The sequence below is a fragment of the Quercus lobata genome, chromosome 5 (assembly GCF_001633185.2).
Source record: "Quercus lobata isolate SW786 chromosome 5, ValleyOak3.0 Primary Assembly, whole genome shotgun sequence".
NCBI classification, from domain to species: Eukaryota; Viridiplantae; Streptophyta; class Magnoliopsida; order Fagales; family Fagaceae; genus Quercus; species Quercus lobata.
In genome coordinates this window covers 59,623,725-59,650,127 of record NC_044908.1, presented here as the reverse complement: position 1 = coordinate 59,650,127, position 26,403 = coordinate 59,623,725, and the positions used below count along the sequence as shown (strand labels likewise).

The window sequence follows — 26,403 nt, the reverse complement described above, 5'->3', positions numbered from 1 at the left end:
CATGGGGGCAACAAAAAGGGGATGAAAGCCATGAATTAGTTCAATACCTAGGAAGAAACAATCTTTCAATTGAGTTCAATAATAACAAATCTAATTTACTTCATATGTTTTAGCACTAGCATTCCAGCAAACAGAGAAAATGTAAACAATGTGGTTTTTTTTTTTTTTTAATTCAATTGTTATAACAAGTGAGGTAGAGAGGGATTCGAACCTTGATTCTCCTCATAAAGGAGAAAAGGTTATGTCACTCACTAAGTTACAAGGCTGTTAGCTAGACATAGTAAACAAGGTAGAAAATCCAAACGCAAAGAGCTGATAATTCTCCTCTCTGAACTTGTAAGCCATTATGAACTTTAGAGATAGTAAGCATATGACACCTGCAACAATTGAAAAGGTTCTCAAAGGATATAGTCAGTGTATTAAATTTTAATCAATTATGACTGCAATAAATTAAATCTTATTCCAAACAAGTAAAAATATTGTTAAGAAAACTAACTTCAAAAACCTCCTGGACTTCAAGATCACAATGTATCTATAATCGTTAATTGTACATCTCTCTCTCTCTCTCTCTCTCTCTCTGTGCTAAAGTTTTCCTTGACATGAAATTTTGACACAAACTAAGCCATAAATAAACTACTTCTCACCATTTCTAGATAGACCTCCCCAAAACCTTTTTTTTTCCAATCACTTTTCGGTTTCCATCCACACATCTTTGCCGTAGCAACCAAAAAGAGCCTCACCCAATAAAAATAAAATAAATCACAAGGTTGCAATTCATAGGATTAATTGGAATGAAATAAGAAAAAACAGAAAACAGCAAATGAATCATTAGGTAATGTAGACAATATATTGCAAAATTAAGGTTTGAATCATATATTTAAGCCTGAAAGATATTGAATATCATAGGAGGAAAAAAAAAAGTTCTATAACACAGAAAGACAGTTGATTGAACTGTAGAAGTGCTTACTTTGTTAGTGTCAGCTAATTAGGTCATAAGTCCAGGAAAAGACACCAAAGGAAACTTGTTATTAGTATCGTAAAGCTAAATAGCATCCACCACAAAGCCTGAACAAGATAAGAGCAATGAAAGAGCAACAAATTAGAGTGAGAAACCACATAAGGCTTTTCTTTGAACATACAAAGCAAGGAGTTTTGACCAAAAGCCCAGAGCCAACTAATAATTTTATTTCCGTTTTCACTTTTTTATATTTCCTAATGATCTGAGCAATAAAAAGTTTAAACGGGGCAAGGCTTTTCAGTATGACCACTGGTTATGATGAGAATCATTGTCCTCGAAAGTCAGAATGTCAGAGTCTACTTACAGTAATTTTTAAATATGTGTGTAAGTTTTTAGTTGGAAGTTTATATATCTAATATTTCCAGACATCCAACTTTATTTAGATATGCTTCACATAATTCATGTAATTAATAAGGTAACATAATTAAGATATACTAATCTCCTTTCATTCTCTCACACACTTCACTCTACTTATTAAAACCCAAACCGACACAATGTGCTATTCACAAAAAGAAAATTTGGCCACTTTGTGAAACGAGTTAATGATTACATAGCAAAGGCCATTGGAATTATGATATATAGTAATTAAGTGCTTTTCTTTTTATAAGTAACAATATTCCATTATATTAGCGGAGAAACATCGTGCATTAGTGTGCACACAAAGTTCCCCTAGAGAATTACATGGTCCTTACATATGAAGAGAGGGAAAATCAATAAATCTACAATAGAATTTATATCACTTGTGCCAAGGGCGCAAGACCACTCAAAACACTTATAAAAAGAGGGAATAAGTGTACTATGACAAAAGCACATAAAATGGTTTTGCCCCTTTTCTTTACAAAGAGCTCTCATAAATTAGCACATGAGCAATGACAAATCAAGTTTAGGGAAATGTACACCCAAATGGAACATTAAGAGTATGAATCTGGATCCTTCATTCCGCTCTTCATCAGTGATCCAAATTCTTTAGAAGGCCATATCTACATAAAACTGAACACATATCTATAACTTTGCAATGATAAAATTTAACAGATTGACAGTGATGTTTTCAGGATGATAATTCTGAAGGTCGAATATCAAACACCAACCAGCGACAAAAAGTCCTAGAGGTCATGACATGAACGTTAACTTGACAGATCCTGATAACAGTTTCAATCACCCACTCAAATGTTGGAGATAATAAGAATAATAATAACAAATGTTTCATTAGCTGTCCATACTTTCAGGACTTCAATTAAAGGCTATCACCAATGGCTTCTGCAACTGGCTGTCAACTTTATGCAATTATCCCCCTAGGCTTAGGACTTAAGAATCCAAGACTGACAATTTCACTGATTGTCATTAAGGTGAACCAGCCAATCAGAACATTATCATTACAATTGTTAAACCATGTGTATAAAGTGAGCTATATGATCTTATCAGGTTATTCACACATAGCTCACATCATATTCTCTTGTCCCAAATGCAATGATTTACCATGCACTTCATATGGATGCTGTGTAGAGTGTGGACAAGTGCATTTTATGTGGAATCTCAACTATGTTGAATTGACTACATAAATCCTTCTTTCAGTTGATGCTTCCTCATCCTATAAGTCTTTTGTCCATCTTGTCTTGAATTGGTGAACTTCTAAAGCTACGTAGAATTCATTACAAGACTGCATGTATGTTTTTCCTACATATGTCTTGCATTGCCTCTCAAATCTCATCCATCTTAGTCTATATCCAACTACTCTGAACTTTACTTGATAGCTTAGCATTCCATATATAACAACGGAAATTGTACAAGGATTGCTATCGATGAAATTGATAAAATGAATATCAGGAACAAAGAACCATACAACAATCTTTTTACACATTTTACCCATTCAGAACATCATATATACCCTTTCCTTTTAAATAAAATATAAAAACCTATTTAGAAATAAATTTTACAAGAGAATGATTTCCAGACAAAAAGCTTTAGATCCATCCAAACCAGTCTGATCCAAAATATCCATTCAAAACATAAAATACATGTTAGAAACCAAGACTTTGCAAATTCACTGATTTTCATTAAGGTGAACCAGAACCAGCCAACTAGAACATTAGCATTACAATTGTTACACCATGAGTATAAAGTGAGCTATAAGAGGTTATTAGTGTTATTCACACATGTATCATATCAAATTCTCTTGTCCCGAATGCAATGATTTACCATGCACTTCATATGGAGTGTGGACAAGTGCATCTTATGTGTAATCTCAGCTATGCTGAATTGACTACGTAAATCCTTCTGTCAGTTGATGCTTCCTCATCCTAGAAGTTTTTTCTCCATCTTTTCTTGAGTTGGTGAATTTCTAAAGCTACGTAGAATTCATGACAACTACAACAAAAAATGCTTATTACAATAAAAAAAATCGTTGCAATAACATCAAAGTCATTGCAATAGTTTATGCGAAGTGTTGCAATAAAATTTGAGGTAATAAGTTTGTGCTACAAAAAAATTTTGTTGCAATAAACCTTAAATATTTTAATGAAAATTTTGATGTAATAATATATTTTCTATTGCAATAAATAATTTATTACTTCGAATATCTTGTAGCAATAGGCTATTATTTCATAAATTTTATTATGATAGATTGTAAAAAATTGACAAAAATAATTTGGGTTCAAATTATTGCAACGGTATATTTATTGTAATAGTTAAATTTTTCATATTTTTTCTTACAATAGATTGTAAAATAATTGGAATTAGATCATTGTAATAATATATTCATTGCAGCTTCATATGTGTCATTGCAATAGATTGTAAAATAATTGATATTTTAGTTATTGCAATGTTAAATTTGTTGCAATAAGCCATCTCTTTGAAATTTCGATCTATTATAATATATCGCAAAATATATAATTGGTATCAAGTTATTACAATGGTTACTTCAATTTAAGCTATTGCAAAAAATTTTCTAAATTCAATTTAGTATTAAAATCTCTATTGCAACGGAAAATTATAAATTATTACAACTAATTATTATTAATGTAATAATTTACTATTTTTAAGTTACTATTGCAACGACTTTTAATTTTTAGATGTGATATTATGTCTAATACCACTATACTAATTTTGTTGCATTAACACTTGATGTAATAAACTTATTTTGGTGTAGTGACGCATGTATGTTTTTCTTACATATGTCTTGCATTGCCTCTAATCCATCTCAATCTTTATCCAGCTACTCTGAACTTTTCTTGATTGCTAAGCAATCCATATATAACGATTGAAATTGTACAAGGATTGCTATCGATTGAAATTGATAAAATGAATATCAAGAACAAAGAATCATACAACAATCTTTTTACAAATTTTACCCATTCAGAACATATATACCCATTTAAAAAAAAAAAAACACCTATTCAGAAATAAATTTTACAAGAGAATGATTTCCAGACAAAAAGCTTCAGATCCATCCAAACCATTCTGATCCAAAATATACATTCAAAACATAAAATCTAGGTAGTACTTTTTGTTTTTTTTTTTTACCACCTCTGAAAATGCCTATTCAGAACAAATATTGCATGTGCTAGAAATCTACAATATATCATTTTTTGAGATTTCATTAATAAAGAATTCACACCACAATAGAGAGAGAAAAAAAAAAAATTCAATGATCCATATAATCAAACACTGTAACAAGACCTAAGACTTACCCAAAGTAACTATGAGGAAGAAATTTGTATAATTGAGGCTTACCATGAATCTTTAGTGAAGAGCAAAGGATAAACAGAGATAAGAAGGTTAGGATCACCACAAATAAGATGGATGGGTTGGTCATGCTTGGCAATCTAGACTTGGTGCGCTCAAAAGAAACTCCCATGTTAAGTGAATCTATCAAATTACGCCTATTTTGATTAGATTAAACACAGAATTTGTCACCCCTGCAAACCCCATTTTTATTTCCCCCATTAATTTGCACCTTATTCGTTCATCAAGCAAAACAAAGGAATTATAAAATTCCATTCCCTAAATTCCGGCTCTCCCTCAAATTCCCTTTCCAAATCCTCTAACCAAACACACAATAAAGGAATTAATTGGTTACTAATTTTTAGTAGCTCTTCACTTCTACTTTGACTTCTATTTTCTGTCTTTAAGCCCATCTATCCAAACATTCTTCAATGGTAAGTTATATCTTCATAGTTTCCATTTAATTTAATGTATATGCTAGTTCAATCAACTAGAATTTCAAAATGACATATTCTTAGGTTTCTCATCTTACTAATAAATCTTCCCTATTATTGATCCCCAAAAAAAATTGTCAATTAGAAATGTATCATCCATGATTTAGGCCTAGTAAATTCATCAAAAACCAATGCAGAAAAAATGTACACTTAATCACATTATCTTTGACTTCAAAACCAAATGCACTCACAGGAACTTAATTGAGCATCACTTTCAATTTGCCCCCAAATGTAAATTGAATGAAAATCAAAGGTGATTACCATACATTCCATTGCCAAAAGAACATAATTTCTTAACAGAAAAATAACTTAAATTATACCCTCCTTTTGTTTTTTGGGTGGGACAAAGACGAAGTACAATTTTTTTTTTTTTTTGAGAAACAAAGACGAAGTACAATTAACAGCATCAAAATTTAACATTAAATGGGCTAAAGAAAGAAATGTAGTCACCTTACAGAATACTTTGCCTTCAAGGAGGCCATAGGGAACATGACCAAATTGTCTTGAATCTCTGGAATTATAGATGTTGTCTCCCTCTACCCAAACATGTCCCTTTGGAACCTATGACAACACTAACACTAGCTATAACAAAGCACAATCTATAACTAAAACCTTTAGCAACAAAATCCAAATTCCATAAAAACAAAGTTAAAGTGATGAATGATAATAGATACCCCGATAGTGTCACATCTATCACTTTTCATGGGTTCAATAACATAGGTGACAGAATGAGACTCCAATCCCAATAAGCGCTTCACCATGACTTTTCGAGGAGATTCAGGGGCAAAAATGGGAATTTAACCATAATTTTCCAACTATATAGTTAGTAGTCCCAGTTTCCAAACTATATAATTTACTAACATCTCGAGTCTCAAAGACTCGATTTTGGACTTATAAATTGAGTCTTTGAGGCTCGATTTTCCCGATTTTATCAGATCTAATGTGGCCTAATTCCACGTGGAGTACACATGGAACTTGAGTCTTAGAGACTCGAGTTCCACATAGACGCCACTTGGATCTTGAGCATTAGAGACTCGGTTTGCTAAAAGTGAAACCGAGTCTTAGAAACTCGATTTTTAAATGTGGTCAATTATTGCTCCACGTGGGTTGGTCATGTCTGTTTCCCATCTGGTTTTGTCATGTCTGGTCCCATCTTGTTTTGTCTGGTCTGGGTCTCTCAAGATTCAGTAGAACATTTGAACATTGCTCCTCTCTCAACCCTCATAAACTCTCATACACATTCAGCGACAGAACATTGCTCCTCTCTTAACTCTCATACAAGCCCAACATTGATTGTAGTCTCCTTCTCTCACTCCCCCTCTCACTCTCATACAATCTCAGCAGTACATTTGCACATCCTCATGTCAGGTAAGGGTCTCCTCACTCTCTAGGTTGTTGTTTAGTGTATATAACTACTATAGAAAGTGTTGCTTGCATTGAATTTGTCATGACATTTCCCGATAAAATATTTGTTTGTATTAACCACTTTTTATATATATATATATTAGAGAAAGATACACGAATCCACTGACTAATAATCCATCCACATAGAAATATGGAATAGACATGCATGAAGAGAAATATGGAGAGAGATTTTCTTCTTTTTCTCTCTTATTCAATCTTGCACACAAATTCTTCTACCCAAAAATGGATATGCTAATCCAATTTATAGATTTGGCATGAATAATTGCGTATAAAATACTAAGAGAGATAACTCTGGGTTATATATTAAGTGGACCTGGCAGCTGGCTGCTTGGCCCATTGTGGACAAATTTTAAAAAATTTAAAAACTTAGGCATATAGGCAAGAGTCGGTAATCATGCATGTTCAATGAATAATAGACACATAAGGAAATTCTAACTTTTATGAAATTCTAACCGTGAGAAAGACATTATTGAATATAGTAAAAGCTATGAAAATAATTGGCTCACTGGTCCAGTTGCACCTAATTAAGCAGCTGACCTTTTTTCCATTTTCTGGATGACATATAAGCTGATGACATATTAGCAGATCCGAAACAGATTTACTGTCATGACAGATTTTTTATTTTAATTTTTTTATGATTGAGAGTCAAAATCTTACTAGAGGAGAGACCGATGTTTGAGTTTATAGATATATTGGCAAATCCTATTGCCTAAACATATCAAATTTGTGTTGTATCAATATCATTTTGCTAGGGTTGAGTCTAGTTCGAAAGCTGTTAAAAGATGACAAGGTTTTGATCTATCAAAATATGACGAGTTGATGATTTTTTGTTCATAGCTTTTTCACCATCTATATATAATGAATTTTGCAGTGAAAATTATTTCATTGAAAAATAGGCATATAGGACTTCAAAACGAATATAATTTGATTCAATTTGGATTTTAAATAAGTGAAATACGACCATTTGAAATTGGCACAACTATATTATCTTGAAGATTTTCACTTGAGTAAAATGTTCTTGTTCAAGTTAAATTGTTAGGTTGTGAATTCTCATTTGTAGAAAATCTAAACAACCTATACAAGGCACAATAACAACAACTTTTTGGTGAGAGAGGCCAGTCACAAAATGAAGATCTTGAAGCCTTTCTCTTACCTAAAATAGAAAAAAAAAAAAAAAAAAAAAAAAAAAAAAAACCTCATCTATGTGTTGTGATCCAAAAAAACAAGTTATTAGAATTCTTGACAACACCTTAAGCCTTAAACCTTTAGTAGTTGAATCCCTAGAGTTGTTTTTCCTTTCAAGAGTTTTAACTTAGTTACCAAATCTTGTGCTGCATAATTAGGCTTTATCATTATTGCTTTAGATTTCAAAGTTATCTACTTCCTTTCTCCATAATTTGGAGTAAATTTGAGTTTGTATATCACATCTGGTATATTTGACTGTATATTAATGCCTTGATTTTGAAATTAGATGATATGTCTAATTTTGATTGCTCATGATCATATTCACATTAGTGTTTTTTTTTTTTTGTCTGATGAATCCTGCTCTATGTTATTTCATTAATAGTAGTGTACTAGGGTATGCCATGAATTTTCGTATCATTGGAATGATGATGTTACATAATTGCACTCATTCATTTGCACATCCTCATGACTTTTGTTGTTTGGTTTGATATTTTGATTTATATTTTTGTTAGAGCTGAGTTGAAATTTTGTAATTAGGGTGAGTTTTGTCTTTAGTTTTTTTATTTGTTTGAGTATGAAATGATAATGATTGAGTGTGTTTATATGTGATGTGGGGTGAGTATATGCAATTGTGGGGTGAGAAGTTGTAATTTTTGTACTTTGAGTAGATAGAAAAGGTTTTGTAATTGATGTTAAATGAAAGAGATAAAATATGCCACTAACATATTATACTTGACTCTCTAATAGGTTCACAATCTTTGAAGAATATTGATATAAATGTATACTTCGGTGGACCCCTTGACAATCCTAGAGGGATTGACGGATTCCCATTTAGAGGGTCGGGTATCGAATGCTACTACATGATGATATGTCGTAAGTTGAAGATGTTGAATGATTTAAAGAGGAAAATAATGGACGAATTGAATTTGAACCCTGCTTGGTATGACATCAAGATTATTTATCGTTACCTATAAGAAGTCCTTCATGAACGGATAAACTACGGGTATATGGCGATCAAAGAAGACAAACATGTAAAGATGATGTTTAATAGGATCCAGAAAATGCCCCAAGTAAATGCTGCTGAGTTGTATGTAAGTTTGGAGCCGCTTGCAGAAGTTGATACTGAGGTGGTGCAACAAACAACTACGTCTTTACAATTTACAGCCCTAGATGATGGATGCACTACAATGAGAGGGTATATAATGGGAGGTTATACGCTTCCATCTCAAGATCATATTGCCAATATTAGTGAAACCCTCTATCCTCAAGAAACACATTTAAAGGAGGAAGACGAAGATCATGCTGCGAATGATGGTGAAAATATTGATGATGTGGATGAGTACGAAGAGAGGATTGAGTGAGGCGACTTTGAGAACGATGTGGATGACCATGAAGTCGTTCCCAATTTTGAAGAGGAAAATATGGAGTACCATGATGAAAGTGATGCAGACAATGATATTGGCGTCCAGCATGATACAAATACGACCACTGGTTACAGACCTCCTGCCAACTCATTCTACGCAAATACTTGGAAAGATATGGTTGATTCTTCACGTCTTCAGATACCATTTGTTTCTACTTGGGAAGATGGGATGCATTTTTGTAAAGGGTTGATTTTTGCAAATAAAGAGGTGGTGAAGTGTGCATTGATAATATACGCAGCAAATGATAATAGAAATTTTATAATCCGGAGGTCAACCAAAACTAAATTGTGCGCCGCATGCGTTGATGACAACTGCAAGTGGTACGTTCGGGCATTCATGAAGGCTAAATTCAATGGTCTGTGGATAGTCACATCTTATGTGGGTCCACACAATTGTATACCCTTTGGCCTGCGAAGAGATGGTAAAATGATGGATTCTAATTTTGTTACATAAGAAATTGTGGGAAAATTGCGAGAAAATCACACTGCTCGTATTGATGAGCTCTGGGAGATCATACATACTAAGTATAATCATGAGCTTTCTTACTATAAAGTATGGGACGCAAAACAAAAGGCAATTGCTAAGATATTTGGGGATTGGGTGGAGTCTTACCAAATGTTGTAAAAGTTGTTGTTGGCATACTTAGATCAGGATTCAGGTACTCGATACAACTATCACACCATACCTAGGCCATATGAAGGTACTGCGTTACTGCGCTATATATATTGGACATTTGTTCCATGCATTGCTGCATTCCAATACTGTAGGCTAGTGATCAGTATTGATGGGACTCATTTGTATGGTAAATACAAAAGGGTATTGATGATTGCAATGGCAACCGATACTAACCAAAAGGTTTTGCCTCTCGCCTTTGTTGTTGTGGACAAGGAGTCAGGGCCTAGTTGGGGGTGGTTTCTAGAGTGTCTCAGGACTTCGATAGAGCATGTCATACATGATGAGGGCATTTGCATTATTTCTGGCCAACATAAAGGTATCAAATGCGCCATTCGAGAGTGGCCTAGAGATCAGGACAGAACAAAACGGGTATTTCACCGATATTGCCTTCGACATGTTGCTAGCAACTTCAACACACATTTTGATAACCTGACTCTAAAGGCATTGGCCTTGAAAGCTGGATATGCGACTCATGAAGCTAAATTTGAGTTCATAATGCAAACCATTAAAGAGGCCGAGATTAATTTACTAAGGGGTATAGACCCTACTAATCGCCGGATAGCACATTATATGCCATACACATCTAATGAGTGAGGATCTGGACAAATAGACTCAGTCACATTATGGTGGAAGACATTACAGGGAAATGACAACCAATATCTCTGAGTGCTTTAATGGGGTACTTAAAGGTGCCCGTGGTTTGCCCATTGCTGCAATGGTTGAGTTCACTTGGTACAAACTTGTTGCATATTTCCACAATCGACATAAACAAATTACTTCTAATCTCTCTCGAGGTAAAGGGTGGAGTGATTATGCAATGGAGATCTATAACAAAAATGAGTAGAAAATTGCAGGACACACTCTGAGGAATTTTAATCATGAAACTGGTGTATATTAAGTGGTTACCCTGTACAACGACCATAGAGGTGGAGGGGGAAACCACAGTCATGAAGTGCACATATTTGCTAGAACATGTGGTTGCAGAAAGTGGAAAAACTTGAGGATCCCTTGTTCACATGCAATTCAAGTTCTTCAAGGTCTACACCTCGATGCGACAAGCTATATTGACTCATGTTACAGTTTGAACAACACCATTCACACATATTCACATCATTTTGTGGTGCCAAAGTCAGAGTCATTGTGGAGGGACGTTTGCGGACCACGGTGGGTGCTTGACCCACAGCTGTTGCGGGCCAAAGGTCGTCCTGTGAAGTCAAGAATAAGGAATGAAATGGATGGGGTACGGTGAGAACTGGGAAGCCGGAGGGAAGATTCGGACTTGAGGGAGATTCAACTAAGGCAGTGATGCGGAGTGTGTCATCAAGAGGAGCATAACCGTAGAAGCTATCCCAATTCCCGTGGGGTTTCGACAAGTGGTAGTGCTACAAACTAGGCAAGTGCCCTCACTGTTTTTATATAATATGCTCAGAATTTCATTTGGTTTTTGTTCTTTGCATTTGGAAACTAATGACCATATTTTAATGTTTGTCCGGCGAGCGGAGACTTAATTTTGGAATGGCATTGTACGTGGGACTTGTGGTTATCTTCTGTATGGACAAGTGCTAGGCGACTATGTAGACTATGTTGTATCAGTATGAACAAGTGCTAGGTGACTATGTAGAGTATGTTGTATCAGTATAGACAAGTACTAGGTGACTGTGTAAACTATATTGTATTGTCTTAGTTGTTATTTTATTTATTGTTGAATGTTGTTGTAATTGAACTATTTGCTATCCATTGTACTCGTTACATTAGTTGCATTGTGTAGCTCTTGCCTATAATGCCAGCAATGATATTACTTTGGCATTAGTAGCTACTACTTTGGCAAGTTCAACTACAGGGGCCTTGTTTGAAGTGACGATAGCTAGTTAGTAGTATTTTTGTGTGCTAAGAGGGCAACTATAATGCCCATGAATAGTGATTGTTTTAATCCAGTTGTTTGCATCTGACGTACTCTCCCCTTGACTGGTATCATATGATTGTATCTAGTTGTTTACCGCTGCCCATGTGATGTGTTCTGGATCTAGTTTACTGCTGCAAGGGAAGGGAAACTAATTTTGGTTTACTGCTGCAAGAGTAGTTGCAAAAAAAAAAAAAAAAAAAAATTCCTTGTGGAAATTGAGTCTTTGAAACTCGATTTCCATTTGGGTGGCATATTCGTAAATAAACTGCCAGACCAATTTACAAAAATGCCACTGAAAAGAAAATCGAGTTTCAAAAACTTAATTTCCACTGGGAATTTTTCCAATGGCATTGGCCGTAAATAGTTTTGAAGTCTCAGCCTGGCATAGTCGTTGAATGGAAGCTCTTAAAATCCCAGTGGAAATCGAGTCTTTGAAACTCGATTTCCATTTGGGTGGCACATTCGTAAATAAACTGCCAGACCAATTTACAAAAATGCCACTAAAAGGAAAATCGAGTTTCAGAAACTCGATTTCCACTGGGAATTTTTCCAGTGGCATTGGCCGTAAATAGTTTTGAAGTCTCGACCTGGCATAATCTCTAAATGGAAGCTCTTAAAATCCCAGTGGAAATCAAATCTTTGAAACTCGATTTCCATTTGGGTGGCATATTCGTAAATAAACTACCAGACCAATTTACAAAAATGCCACTGAAAAGAAAATCGAGTTTCAGAGACTCGATTTCCACTGGGAATTTTTCCAATGGCATTAGCCGTAAATAGTTTTGAAGTTTCGGCCTAGCATAGTTGCTGAATGGAAGCAATTGCATCTCTTAAGGCTTTGGCTGGATATTACAATTTTGTTGTCTCTTCTGGTTATTTCTGGCAGGCTAGAAATGATTTGTTTTGTAGTCATTCATGGCAATGATCCTATAACTTGTCATCAAGAGAGTTTTTTTATTTATTTATTTTCCCTCCCATTTATATTGATTTTCAAAGCTTCCTTGAAATTTTGAAGAAAAAAAGCATTAGTGTATCCGTTTTCTTGCTTGTTAGCGCTTTAGAAAGATTGAAAAGGGCACAATTATTATGGAAAGTTGGCACGCGGTGCTCATTTCCTAACATCTAATAATCATGGGTCACAACATCTTGAACTTCTGTGCAACTTAGGATTGATTTTTTCAAAGATATGACACTCAGATCCAATTGTAATCTGGATGAAAATTGATGGTACTAATCTTGCAAAGCAAAAGTCCTGTTACCGGCTACTAGAACATCTGATTTTTGACACCTTGGTTTTCTAGACTGAAGGCGGTAAGGATTTGATTAAGCTGAGTATAGTCTCAATGTTCCTAGGTAACAAAATTGATACTTGCCAGTAAAATTTGATACAATGTCCACTTAACCCTTCAGTCAAGCAGGCATAAAGGTCATTTTAACATTGACCCACACATACTGAGGGTAGCTGCATTTGCCATATTTATGATTTCAATTTCCAATCAGAAATAGAATTGAGTTGCAAAGCATAGCACACTCTAAACAATTGCATAACAAGAACATTTCATTGAGACACAAACACAAGAGGTTGTATATATTAGATCATATTATTGTTCAGTAAAATGATACAGATCAACAGTAGGTTATGGTTGTGTTGAATTCTATAAATTAAGACTATACACTGTCACACTCAATGTAAGTTTCAGAAATAAGAAAATAATAATATCAACAAAAACAATAATAATACATCATATAGAGACACTAGTAGCAAAATTCAGCACCAATAAAATCTGTTTTTGACTGGAAGTCTGCTATTTTTCCCCAAATTGCTACGCTTGTAATCCAGTGTCCACTTCTCAAATGTACAGTCAACAAAGTCATAGTACCCACCATGCACAGAGAGTTCTCCCCACATAACCACACCACATTACTTTAAGATATATTACTTCTCTTGATCAAGGGGGAAATTTATTTTATAAACACAATTCCTTGAATCATTTTTGCAAAACTAACCATTAGAAGAATTTAACTAAATTTCTATTTTTCTTTTGTTCCCAAAAAAAAAAAAAAAAAAAAAAAAAAAAAAAAAAACTCTTAAAGCAGTGCTCAATTTTGTTGGATTCTAGGAGTCATTCATCTTGGAAATTTATGGTCCATGATATCTCATGAAGTTGACATTCAATTTTTCTTAAGATCTACAAGCAAACTGCATACTGACTTACGATAAACATTTATGGTCTAGATATCTCATAATTCTAACGCATAGTAATAAGTTAAAGTTATAAAAATGAGGAGGAATTACAAATGTTCCTAGGATAATATTTGAGCATGAATATCCTTAATTTCATCAGAGAATATAACGAACTAACCATTAGAACAAAGAATGCTTTTTAGCTGCTCATATATTGTAAAATAAACTTTGAAAAGGTATCATTTGAGTTACCTTTGCATGTCCTTCATCAGATACCTCGGGCCTAGCTTTGTGTCCATGTTTGTGCCCCCTTGTCCCACAAGGAGGTGCCTTTGATATGCGTTTTGGCTGACCTTCTGCCATTGCAGGTAACCCAACAGCTTGCTCAACCTGAACATGGGGTGGGTCGATGGCTAAAGAAGGGCCAATAGACGTACTGTGGGAGGGTGGCTCCTGCTGTATGTCAGGTGGGGTTGGATCAATACCCAGGTCAAAGGATGAAATGGGTGACAGCTCGGGAAATGACCATGGGGTGGGTGGACAAATGTCAGACCCAGGATAAGGATGTGGAGTGGGTGGAGGGATGGTGGGGCAAGGAGATGAATGTGGGATGGGTGAAGGGACGGTGGGGCTAGGGGATGGATATGGGGTGGATGGAGAGGGATCGGGGGTAGGGACAACCCGAGGGGTAGCAACAAGTGGACGAGAGGGACATCCGGCCGGAGCTGTGCTCGTGCTTGGGCCCATAGGAGTAGCTGCCTCCTCATTCGGGGCCTCAGGGACGGGAGGTTGTACACGGTCAATCTCATGCACTGCCGTCAGCACATCAGTAATGTCCTTGTGGTCCTCCGTGCCTACTGAGTGATGCCTCAACAAACAGTTGACAAGTGAAACCTGCACATGGAAAACCCACATATATTAGTAATGCCTATATCATCAACAATGCCAATCGATAATAAAATAAATGTTGGTTCTGCAAGTGCTAAGCAGAAAATGTAGTAACATATATCATGTTCTGTAAACAGTGGTTTCATGCTAAGAAGTACGGTAAGATGTAGAAGACATGAAGAACTTACCATCATAGTCAATTTAGCATCGGACCTATCGATGAACCTCCGAGTTACCCTGTTGAACCAGCCAAAGTACTCGTGCTGTGGAGGCATATCACCAAGCACTACTTCAAAACGCCGTTGAAGGCGATTAACCCAGTCGAGTATATGTACAGCATGTCTCCGCATCCAATTAACACTGACCTTCCCCCTCAAATCAATTTTATTAAGGACTGTATCAGTGTCAACATCACGAGGAATTTCTTGGATCATCCCAAATTGACGAACGACATGATCCGGTGTATGTTTCTCTATTATGTGGAAACATACAAGTGGCACTGTTGTCGTCCACATGGACCTCCCTACAACGCACCATGGCGGAAGGTCCTCTAACTCAGCTTCATATGGCTGCCACACCACCTACAACAGCCAAAAAACAAGTACACAACACATTAGGCAACAATGTTTATATTTGAAAATTCACCAAACCTATAAGATTGTTCCTAAACATGTAAAACAGGGCATTTTCATACCTGGCCTGGCAACATTGAAGCTATTTGCTTGCGATACCTGTCCTTGAAGATGTGGGCAGGCCTATTTTTTTTGTTTGGGACCCACAACCACCTACAACAATCAAGAACAAGGGATCAATATCTAGAACTTTCCTACTAAGATAATGTTATGATTAAAACTATAATGTAATCACATATAACAACTAAGATAATCTTATAGATACTTACTCAATTAATAATATCACTAGAATAAGAAACAGTCCTTATAAAAAACAGAGCACATACAAGCCACATGACAGTCACAAAATTAGAGTTTATTAATGTAATCATATATATTGAACCTCTGTTTAAAATTTATTTATGTTGACATAAATAATCCCTATAAGCCTTTAAAATAAATAAATAGAATCAATGGGTTTTGTTGGAATTGTATGGATGATGTGGATGACCAGTGAATTGTGAGACTATGGCTAAGTGGCAATTGAAGAATAGTTCTGAGACTCATAATATAGCATGGATGCTAATCAATCCCAAGCCATGTCCAAGTGTGGAAAACCCATTGAGAAGAACCAAGGGTGCATGCACATGACATGCATGAAACCTTGTAGACATGAGATTGTGTTAGAATATTCATAAAACTTCATTTTGACAGAATTACCGATCTGGAATAACACTCAAATCAACAAACTTGGCATAAAATATGTAGAGTATGTTGTGTATACATAGAACCAATATTTTGGATGATGTTGCAACATTGGCAGAAAATTGGGTTTATCAAGGAGGAAGTATATTGCTTTAATTTCATAATTTTACTGCCACATCTGTAACAATATCTAGTAGACCAGTTTTGCAATGTTCTTATACAATGCCCTATAAAATTCAAACAAAGTTGTAGAAGTTATCAGTTATCACTAAACAAATATTAAAAATACTATTTTTTCACAGCCAAGCACATTTTCACAGCATCCAAACCTCTTCAAACATTTTTCCATTCATCAAGGGTTGCCCAAAAATGCCTTTATAAAAAAAAAATTAGTTGCCCAGTCCACCAAAAAAAAAAAAAATCACCAAACAATAATAATTAGTTAAAAACAGGGTGGAGTGGGTTTTGGGAGAGAGGATATAGTCTGTCCAAAATAAAGGGAGTGGGGATGGGATTCAAGAGAGACTTACTTCAGGGACAGTGGACCACACACTAGAGGATCGTAAGCACCCATTGGCGGGCCACGCTCAATTGCCGGGCACAAATAGGGGAACTTGGCCCATGCCTAATACTGGACCAACAGTAAGCACCCACCGATCTGACTAGTGCCCCCTATCGCTTTCCCTGCATAACTCTTGGTACAACCATGCAAGGTAAGCACTTCCCCAATTGTACATTTGTGGGTTGCGAAGGTCTTCCAACTGCTATACCCACATTAAATGCACCCTATCGTCGAATTTGTCCCTGAATATTATGTCCCCCAGTAGCGCTAGGATGTAGCATCGTGTGTACTTATGTAGCTCATCCTCTTCAGCATTAGGCGGCAATGGACCAGCAACTTGCTCCAAAAGTCAGCCGATGAGAATCCTCTAGCCAGTGAGTTGCTTATGCAGCTCTTGATTTATAAGTTGAAACCCAAGGAAGTCCCGGCACACCTCTGTCTAGGTTTTCTGCATGCTCCCTGTTATAGCGTTACCATCAACAAGAAGCCTAAGAAGAACCTCCACATCCTGCAATGTGATGTTGACCTCACCATGTGGCATGCGGAAGGTGTGAGTCTCGGGCCACCATCGCTCCACTAAGGCTGTTATCAAGCCATAGTCAATCTCTCTACCCAGGACCCAAAGGAGTCCCTCCAAACCAAGTGCCTTAATGATGTTAATGACTCGGTCGTCCACCATTGGCTCTCGATTGGAGAACTCTGAACTACGGCTACGGCAGGTAAGGGTCCCTGGATCCTGCACAGAACAGAACCATGGATTAATATATGACAATTGCAATGTGTACATTGTATGAATTAAATGCATGTACATTAGTTAAAGATTTAGTGTTGCGTTTTACCTGCCCATTCCAAATAGCTTCGGACCGATGGTTGGCCTGCTCTTTCAACACCGACGTGTCAATGGGTCCAGGCTCTGCATAGTTAATTCGTCCAGCATTTGCAACAGCCATACTGCACAAAAATGATAAGTAGTTAGCACGTAATAGATATTATTGAAAACAAAAACAAAAACAATCTAAGAAAGATTCTTAAAAAACAAGCCACAGACAACATAGCTTATTAGGCTTTGTATATCACTTTATGATTAGAGATGTACAGAAGTTAACACAACAGAAAGGGGAGGAAGCAAGATGCAGGAGTTGGCTGGATCAGAATCTAAACTTCACCATGCTACATGTAATAATTGTACAAATAGTTAGAGTCTCCATTTCCCAAACATCAAATTCTACTCTTGATTATTTATCATTTCTCTATTAAAGATGATTGTTGCGTAAACCCATTTAGGCAAGATTAAAGAAAAGAGAAGAAAAATAGACACGAGAATTTTCGCAATATGCCTACGTCCACTGGCGGTGACAAAGAAAGTTTCACTATAAAATAAGAAGATTACAATAGTAACACAAGCACTCTCGACCCAATCCCCAATTTAATTCTACTTTTCCCTAAATGAATTGCTGCAACACTAACTTAATATATATACATATATTAAGTTGGCTAGGTTATTAACATTGCACAAGGGTTACTATAGACTGCTATATTACAACAAGTACTCTATGTTAGACCAAATTATAGCCACTGACTCAACAATGATGATGATGATGTTATTTTGGTTATTTGATTAAATTCGCTGTACTGTGTCTAGCTTTCAATAATTGCATAGCTTGAATTACAAATTAAGCTTGATAAATGATTTTGAGAATAAATGCCCTGAGGGCAATGGTAAGGAGCTTTTTTTTAAGAAATAAAAAATCAAATTGTATACATATATTCAAAAAAGAAAAACTACACAATCACATTGTGCCTATAAATTAATGAATTATTAACAAGTACATTTCCTTCTTCGATCAAAATGTGAGCTCATGAATGAGTGGAAGTATATAATTTCTTAACCTATACTTAAGGCACTCCTTAACAGTACCTTTTTAAGAATTATCATTTCCTCTGGTAATGAGTAATTAATTAAACCCCCTCACTGGTGTATATGCAAGCAAAAATAACAAAGTTTGACATTGTACTTACTTTTTTTTTTTTTGGTTTGTTGATAAGTATGATATTCATATTGTAGTTACTTGATAGAGTATTAACTATTAAACACTAGGCGTATATAAAAAAAAAAAAAAAAAAAAAAAAAAAAAAAAAAAAAAAAAAAAAAAGTATTAAACACTAGGGCCCCAAACAAGGTTGATGATGAACTTGCTTTCTTCTAGTCGACAAACTTGTCCAATTAATGGGGACCAAGCTGGCTCAATTTCCAAAGGAAAAAAAAGGAATGGCACAATGGATGATCACAAAAGTAAAACTTTTCTTTCTTTTAAACAAGTGGTTGACTAATTTTTATTCTTATCATCTACTTGTCTATCATCACTTTTTTGCCATGAAAAATAATGGAAGAAAGAGAGAAATAAATGAGATTTTTTAAGAATAAATTCCAATGCGCACACAAAAAAGAAATTCTATTTATGTCTACTATCACAATAAGAAAAAAAGAGGAGAAATTATTGTGTACTCCTAGAGTACCATAAATGCATACTCCCTCCTCTCACATGAATGGTGAGTCCCACTAATTAAATTCGTGGTGGGACCTACTATTCATGTGAGAAGAGGGAGTACACATTTATGGTACTCCGGGAGTACCTAATAATTTTCCAAAAAAGAGTACTTCTATTTATCTACATTCACAATAAAACAAAAACTTATCCCAAAAATTTGATTATTCAAAATGCTATTATTTATTAGAAACATTATATATACACATAGAAGAGAATAGCCTTATCTCAAAAAAAAAAAAAAAAAAAGGAAGAAGAACTTATCCCAAATTAACATAATTTCAATGCATTACTAAATTCCTCATTTAACAACTTGAATTAAATAGGCAACACAACAAAATACATTTAAGTACATAACACACACTATTATTCCTAATTCATTGTTTTATTTTTTTCCCCTGTTTTTGCTAAGTGACATCAAGCAATCAAATTTCTATTACTAAACCAATTAAGCAATAAATCGAAACAATTTATCAATTAAGATTTTTATCATGGCTTGATTCAATGGTTATCAACATTCAAACATGCGTCACATAATCAGTTGCCAGCAATATTGCAGAGTATTCATATCATGGAAAATCCAAATAGGTAAGTGATGCTATAAACTAAATTTGCATTCAAGACCTACTTCTTGTAACCACTGTTTACTCATGCCTGATGCATAATCTTTTAAGAAAAAATGAAGCAGGAGAGTTGCATTATAAGGAGAAAAAATTCCAGCAAGTAATAAACATTAAAATCCTAGCTATAATTCTCTGAATCATTACCCAAGCAGGATGAATTCACCCGAGAAATCAACCAATTCCACTTGCACATCTGATCACACTAATTCTTAAATATACAGTGTCTTAGAATAGAATTGCATTTTACACCATTCAGTTAATTTGCAATGCACAAAGATTGAAAGATACCCCATTATAGCTTCCATCTTGCCACTAACTTCCATTACTACATATAAATATTATACAAACTAATGCCTATATACTAGTAAAAGAGGTTGCTTTACAATTTTTGTTTGTTTCTTTTCTCTAGGGGTGAACCAAATGTAAATTTGCAAGATCTATGGCATAAAAAATGTAAACAAAAAAGCTCCCTAAGCAAAAGAAACACTTCTTCAAATTTAATCTCCAAAACCACTTTAGATTTACTATAATTTGAAGTATCAACATTCACATATAAGTACATTGAAAACTCAGCCTTATTTTTAACACATATCAATAACTGAGAACTTCAGAGCAACGTATTGTATTTTTCTGACCTCTACACAATTTTAAATTCACAATTTAAGCATCCATGTAAAAAAACAAACCAGGTGAAGAAAACATCACAGAGGTTTTTAGACTTAGGATTTTACTAAAGCCAGTTTGTACAATGAGAATTCAGTAAAAGATGAAAGACTAAACCAAAAGAGGCCAATATGAACACAGAGCTTTTTAGACTTAGGATTTTATTTTTAAGGTAAAGTTTTGAAGCAAGAAAAAGAGTAGTAGTAGCAATCAACTACAGCAGAGCCAGATTGGAATTAATAAGCTAATATGCAAGCAGATTAATAAACTGTAAAGTGCATGTTTTCAAAATTTTTATATGGATGTAATGCTTTCTATGGGTATTAGTCATCTCTTTATATGGATGTAATACTTTCTATTCTATAGCGAAGAAGAACAAGTTTTCTAAATTTTTATAAGTTATGAAACTTGGTTTGACGTGTGATGCCAAGGAAATCCTAAGTGTGATGCCTAGAATTTTACTATTTTCCTTTTTTGTTTCTTAAATTCCCAGCTACTTAAAACCTTACAAACACACATTGGTTTGTCACCTTTCAAACCTTAAATCCCAAAACTTCAAAACCCTAAATCACTCACCATCAAACAACCCCAAATACCCCATAAAGAACCAAACACAGTTAATGGCTTACTACTTACAACCCTGGAATAGCAACCCAACTCTCAAAATTTTCCCTTCATTTCATCCCCAAGTCCTTCTATTTATTTTTACCATTAGAAGCCCTGTCTTCCTTACTATTTTCTAGCCTTTTTCCCACCAAAACCAAAGCTAAAATTCCAAGCAGTCCAGAATTGCCAGACCTAATTTGGCTATATTACTCTTTTTTCCTACGTCATCCTCTCTATTTGCCATGACATATTTTTGTAAATAGATAAGACTTAAATTAGCCACATCAATCATAAGGTTAGATATTACCCTAAAGTTTTACAAATGGTGACAAAAAGAATGATGGAAAATCATATTTGCGTTGATTAATTTTGGCTACCCACATGGTTCGCCTTACTATTTTCCCTCCTACCAAATGGACCCTACAGTTATGTGCTACATAAAAGATTTGAAAAAATGAAAAAGGGGGGAGGAGTTTGTGGGGTGGGTTCTTAAAAGACTTTCTAAAATTGATTGTCTAAACTCACAACAAAACATCCAAACCAGGGTACAATGGTGAACAAAGCCTTTACCCTACCACCCAACACAAGTAGGTACAAAAAATCTCATTTCTACACTTCATCCTACCAAACATAATGTAAGAAATCATAAAATCATTTCAACATTGTGGCATTGCCTGTGTAGATTCATGTGAAAACTATGAAGAAGAAGTGAAGAATCAGATGTTAAAAATAAGACAATATAATGCAAATTTGAAATGCCAGTAACAAAAAAAAAAAAAAAAAAAAAAAAATCTTCAATAACAGCAATATATAGTAAAGCAGATGAACAAAGGTAACAAAGCAAACATGGCAACCAAGATTTGAAATGGGGCAACATAGTAGAATCATTACCTGCAATATCACTATGCAACTAACTTCTCTAAAAGCTTATGTTGTGAAGCCTTTTCAAGCCTTTTCCTGCAAGGTAAAAAATGCAATTGGCACTTCAAATATGTATATATATAGATAAACATCATTTCTATGCTTATATAAAGAAGGAAGAAAGGAAAATAAATTTCTAGATAGGCATTTTAATATATATGATGAATTTCAGATTGTAATATTTAGGAGAGCCTTTTTTATATAAGAATAATTTTATTGGAAAAAAGACTACATACAAAAAGCACAAAGCAGCCAAAACAATTACACAAGAAAAAAAAAATTTATGTTCAATAAGAAAGAGGCTATAAACACAGGAATGGAGTCACTAGTTGTGAATCCCCATGCGTGAGACCAATCAAACAAAGTGCCTACAAATGAGGCTAAAACATGGTCCCCTCCCTGTGCTCTCCAAATCCTCAAACATACGTCTGTTACGCTCCCTCCAAATAATCGAAATCAAACATAATGGCACCAGGTTCCAAATATCTAAAGAATACTTACCCAACCAGTTCCTCCAACCAAACAAAAGGTCAAGCAATTTCTCAGGTAATACCCAAGAGACCCCAAAAAAATCTAAAAGCAAAGCTCCACAATTGATAGCCTTCGTATAAATCCAGTGAGATTCTTTGACTTAAAATAGTAGTATTCACAATTAACTATCAACAGAAAGGAGCTACTACCTAATTTATCATGCATCATTCAAGTTGTCTGGAAATAAATTTATTTCCATTCAAATGGATTTATTATCATACACCCTTCAATCCAACCAACCCTCTTCGAATGGATTTATTATCATACACCCTTCAATTCAAATGGATTTATTATTTGTTCTTGCTTGAGTTCTTTACAAACAAGAGCCAGCCTTATTTAACTAGGCTGCTCGAGTACAACTAATCTCCTAACAAACAATTTTATTTTTTTATTTTTTTGATAAGTAAGAAGATTTATTGATATCAAAAAGGGACACCCTAGTACATAGGGAGTGTATAGGGGTCAAATACAGAAATTACAATCTGTTAGCCTAACCACCACTAACTGAACAATTAACTTCCCAATTCAGGCACATGCTCAATTACTTAACAACATTAGGCTTAATAGTAGCATAGTACACATGCTAACAACCTTAGTAATTGCTAAATAGCTACTAACATTACACAAGTAGTACATCAAGCTTCAAAGTAATAACAGCAACACACTTCCAAGTAATAACTGCGCCGGTAATCATGGCTACAGCACCAATAAGCGTGCCATTACCTCAACAATAAGCATAGCAGCAGCAGCAACCACCTCACTTGAAGCAGGTTCCTAACAACAACTATGCATCCAAATATTCTATCCACTGCCAACATCAAATTCTTGACGCACACCAGTTGAAATTATTCCAATAATTAACCTAAACTAAAAATCTAACTTTTAGAAAGTACCCACTAAGAAGATTCTAACCAAATATAAATACTTTTTTTCTTGGTTAGTTACACATGCTTCCAATGGGTATGTACATTGACCATTGATTTATTATACAAGCACCATTCTTAAGGTGTTGTAATATACAAACGTTATTTTGTTTACATATCAAAAGGTATGAACAAGGATGTTTTACAAACCTTGTGCTTTTTGGCCTTTGACTATGGATATATTTTGATTGAACCATATACTTCATTTTGATCATATCTATCACAGTTAAGTATTTTTATTTAGTTAGTTATTTATAATTCTACAGTTGAAACAAGGAGAATTGGAGTTTTGAACTCTAGATGTCTTTGTTGAAAACACCATGAAATGCTAGTTGAGCTATAAGGCTCTTGGCTATTTTTACAAAGTGCAAGAGGATTAGATAAAATTTTGTTTTTCAACTTTTTATGATTAGCTTATTATCATATTTTCCATTTATAATTTTTTTCAAATTTACTGAAAATTTTAAGAAATTGAACTAACTATGGAAAATTCAAACTTGCGAACTTTGTGCAAACTATCAAATTGAGCAAATAGGCAAAAATATATTACTATTTTGACTTTATTAACTATTTTTATTGTATGTTGGGACACACAATAATGAATTTCCATTTACCAACACAATCATATCCAAACAAACCCTACCACCATCAAAGTCTACCATCACCCCGTACCCCAGCACCATCACACCACCAGCTACCATCACACCAACCTTACGACATCACCATGATCACCAGCACAACCATCAGGCCACCTGCAATTGTATTCACCACAACCACATACCATTTTTGTATTCACAAAAAAATGCAACATCAACCTATCCCAACACTACCCCATTACAGCTACCACTAAATGCATGTTGCAAACATGAATTCATGTGCCCTAACCACAAGTTGGTAAAGAGAAAGAACAGCAAATCCTTTTTCTTTTCTTTTTTTTGATAAGTAAGAAAAATATTTATTGAAAAAAAGACTACTTAAGACACAAAGTAGCCAAAAAAATACAACTAAAGGAAGGAAAACTATGTACAAAAAAAGAACATCAAATCCTGAAAGTATTTATTGGAATTTAATAATTTATAACCATACAAGGCGAAGTACCAGGATTATATGGATATAGAACCACAGGACAGATTGAAACCACAACAAATAGTGCTTATTAGATAAGAACCTTTAAAATTGTGCCTTGTAAAAAAATATAAATATAATGAAAACTCTGCCGGTTCAAGAAGAACCCGAACAAAATACCGTTTGGAGATACTTCTCATATAATTTCATAAGTGATCTTGGCCTCTCATAACCATCATCATTGCAGAACAATGCATAGTTCAAGATAGAAATTTGAAATTTGCATGATATCAACCCACAAACAGAACAACGAGCAAAACAAAACCAAAAAAAAAAAAAAAAAAAAATCAAACCCACAAACCAATTCAAACTCAAAAAAAAAATAAAGCTTTGATCTTTTTTAATAGTTTTATTAGAAATTCAATACATAAACCAAAATAGAAAAAAACTTGGTCAAACCAAAGTTTCTTTGATTTTTCCCACTGTTTCTTGGCAACCAAACAGTGAACTTTGTACAAAGCGACTCACCTTTTTTTTTTTAGTTATGAGAGACCACGTAGACACTGAAGGAACTCAAAGCTCTGTACACGTTGCGGTGGCTTTATCAAATCTTTTGGCGAAGGTGATGAATGTGAAATAGTGGAGACTGAGAGTGGAGACTAAGTGAGAGAACAGTGAGTGAGAGAAGAGGGTGAGTGAGTGAGAGTGGAGAGTGTCCAATCTGTGTGAGAGGCGTTAATTTTGAAAAAACCCAACTTGAAATCTAGTCTTAGAGACTCAGTTTCCCGTTTTTCCATGTGGACCGACCACGTCAGACCCAGATGGCCACGTCACATAACTCGAGTCTTAGAGACTCGAGTTCCAAGTGTACTTCATGTGGAATTTTGCCACATCAAACTGGGAAAATCGAGCCTCAAAGACTCGATTTATAGGCCCAAAATCAAGTCTTTAAGACTCGAGATGTTAGTAAATTATATAGTTTGGGAATCAGGACTACTAACTATGTAGTTGGAAAATTATGGTTAAATTCCCATTTTAGCTAAATTCAGGAGAGCGTAAAAGGATGATATTTCCGGGGCCCACTTTGCCAAATTTGATGGAGAGCCGCTCCGCCAGGAACATATCACCAGTTAGATTGAAGGTCGGGACCATGCTGGGACCATAGGCCTGCAACCACTCAATTATTATCATTTCTTTCTAAAACATGTTTAGTAAAGTTTAAGGAAAACGTTTTATGAGGACAAAGATGCAGAGGTAGGTGTTGGGGTTTAGGTTAAAGCTATTCATATTTTTCTAAGTGCATCAAACTTCTTTTATATAGACCAGTATAACTTTGATTTGAATGTAGTTGCTTCCATAACATTGGCAAAATACAAGACTGATATCTCCAAAATCAATCAGAGTTGGTGAAATACCTCACATTAATAATAGTGCAATAAGAGGAACATATATTAATTTTTACTAAGTGGTCATTCATACAATACTATGAATTCTTGAATGCATGTGTATTTTCATTTGTAATTAGATCACATATTGTTCTGGATGTTTTGCGACAAGGGCTAAAAATGCAAGAACGATCCCAAAATACCCCTTGGATTCTATAAAGTATGATCAAATGGAAAAGTCCAAGCCCAAAAGTCCAATATTCAATGAATAAAGGCTAGTGGTGCATCACAAGAACTAAATCAAAGTGCAAAACAATAAAGAGATGGAAAATATGCCTAATACAC

General features: G+C 34.8%; 1 protein-coding gene across 1 annotated transcript; it reads right to left on the bottom strand.

The window, feature by feature from the left end:
* Positions 1–1,929: 1,929 nt before the first annotated feature.
* Positions 1,930–25,864, bottom strand: LOC115990818 (mitochondrial inner membrane protease subunit 1-like). Its single transcript, XM_031114599.1, has 4 exons — positions 25,716–25,864; positions 5,907–6,006; positions 5,683–5,793; positions 1,930–1,998 (listed from the first exon to the last, which is right to left on the bottom strand). Exons 1-4 carry the CDS (start codon positions 25,862–25,864, stop codon positions 1,930–1,932), a joined length of 429 nt encoding a protein of 142 aa, XP_030970459.1.
* Between the last annotated feature and the right edge of the window lie 539 nt (positions 25,865–26,403).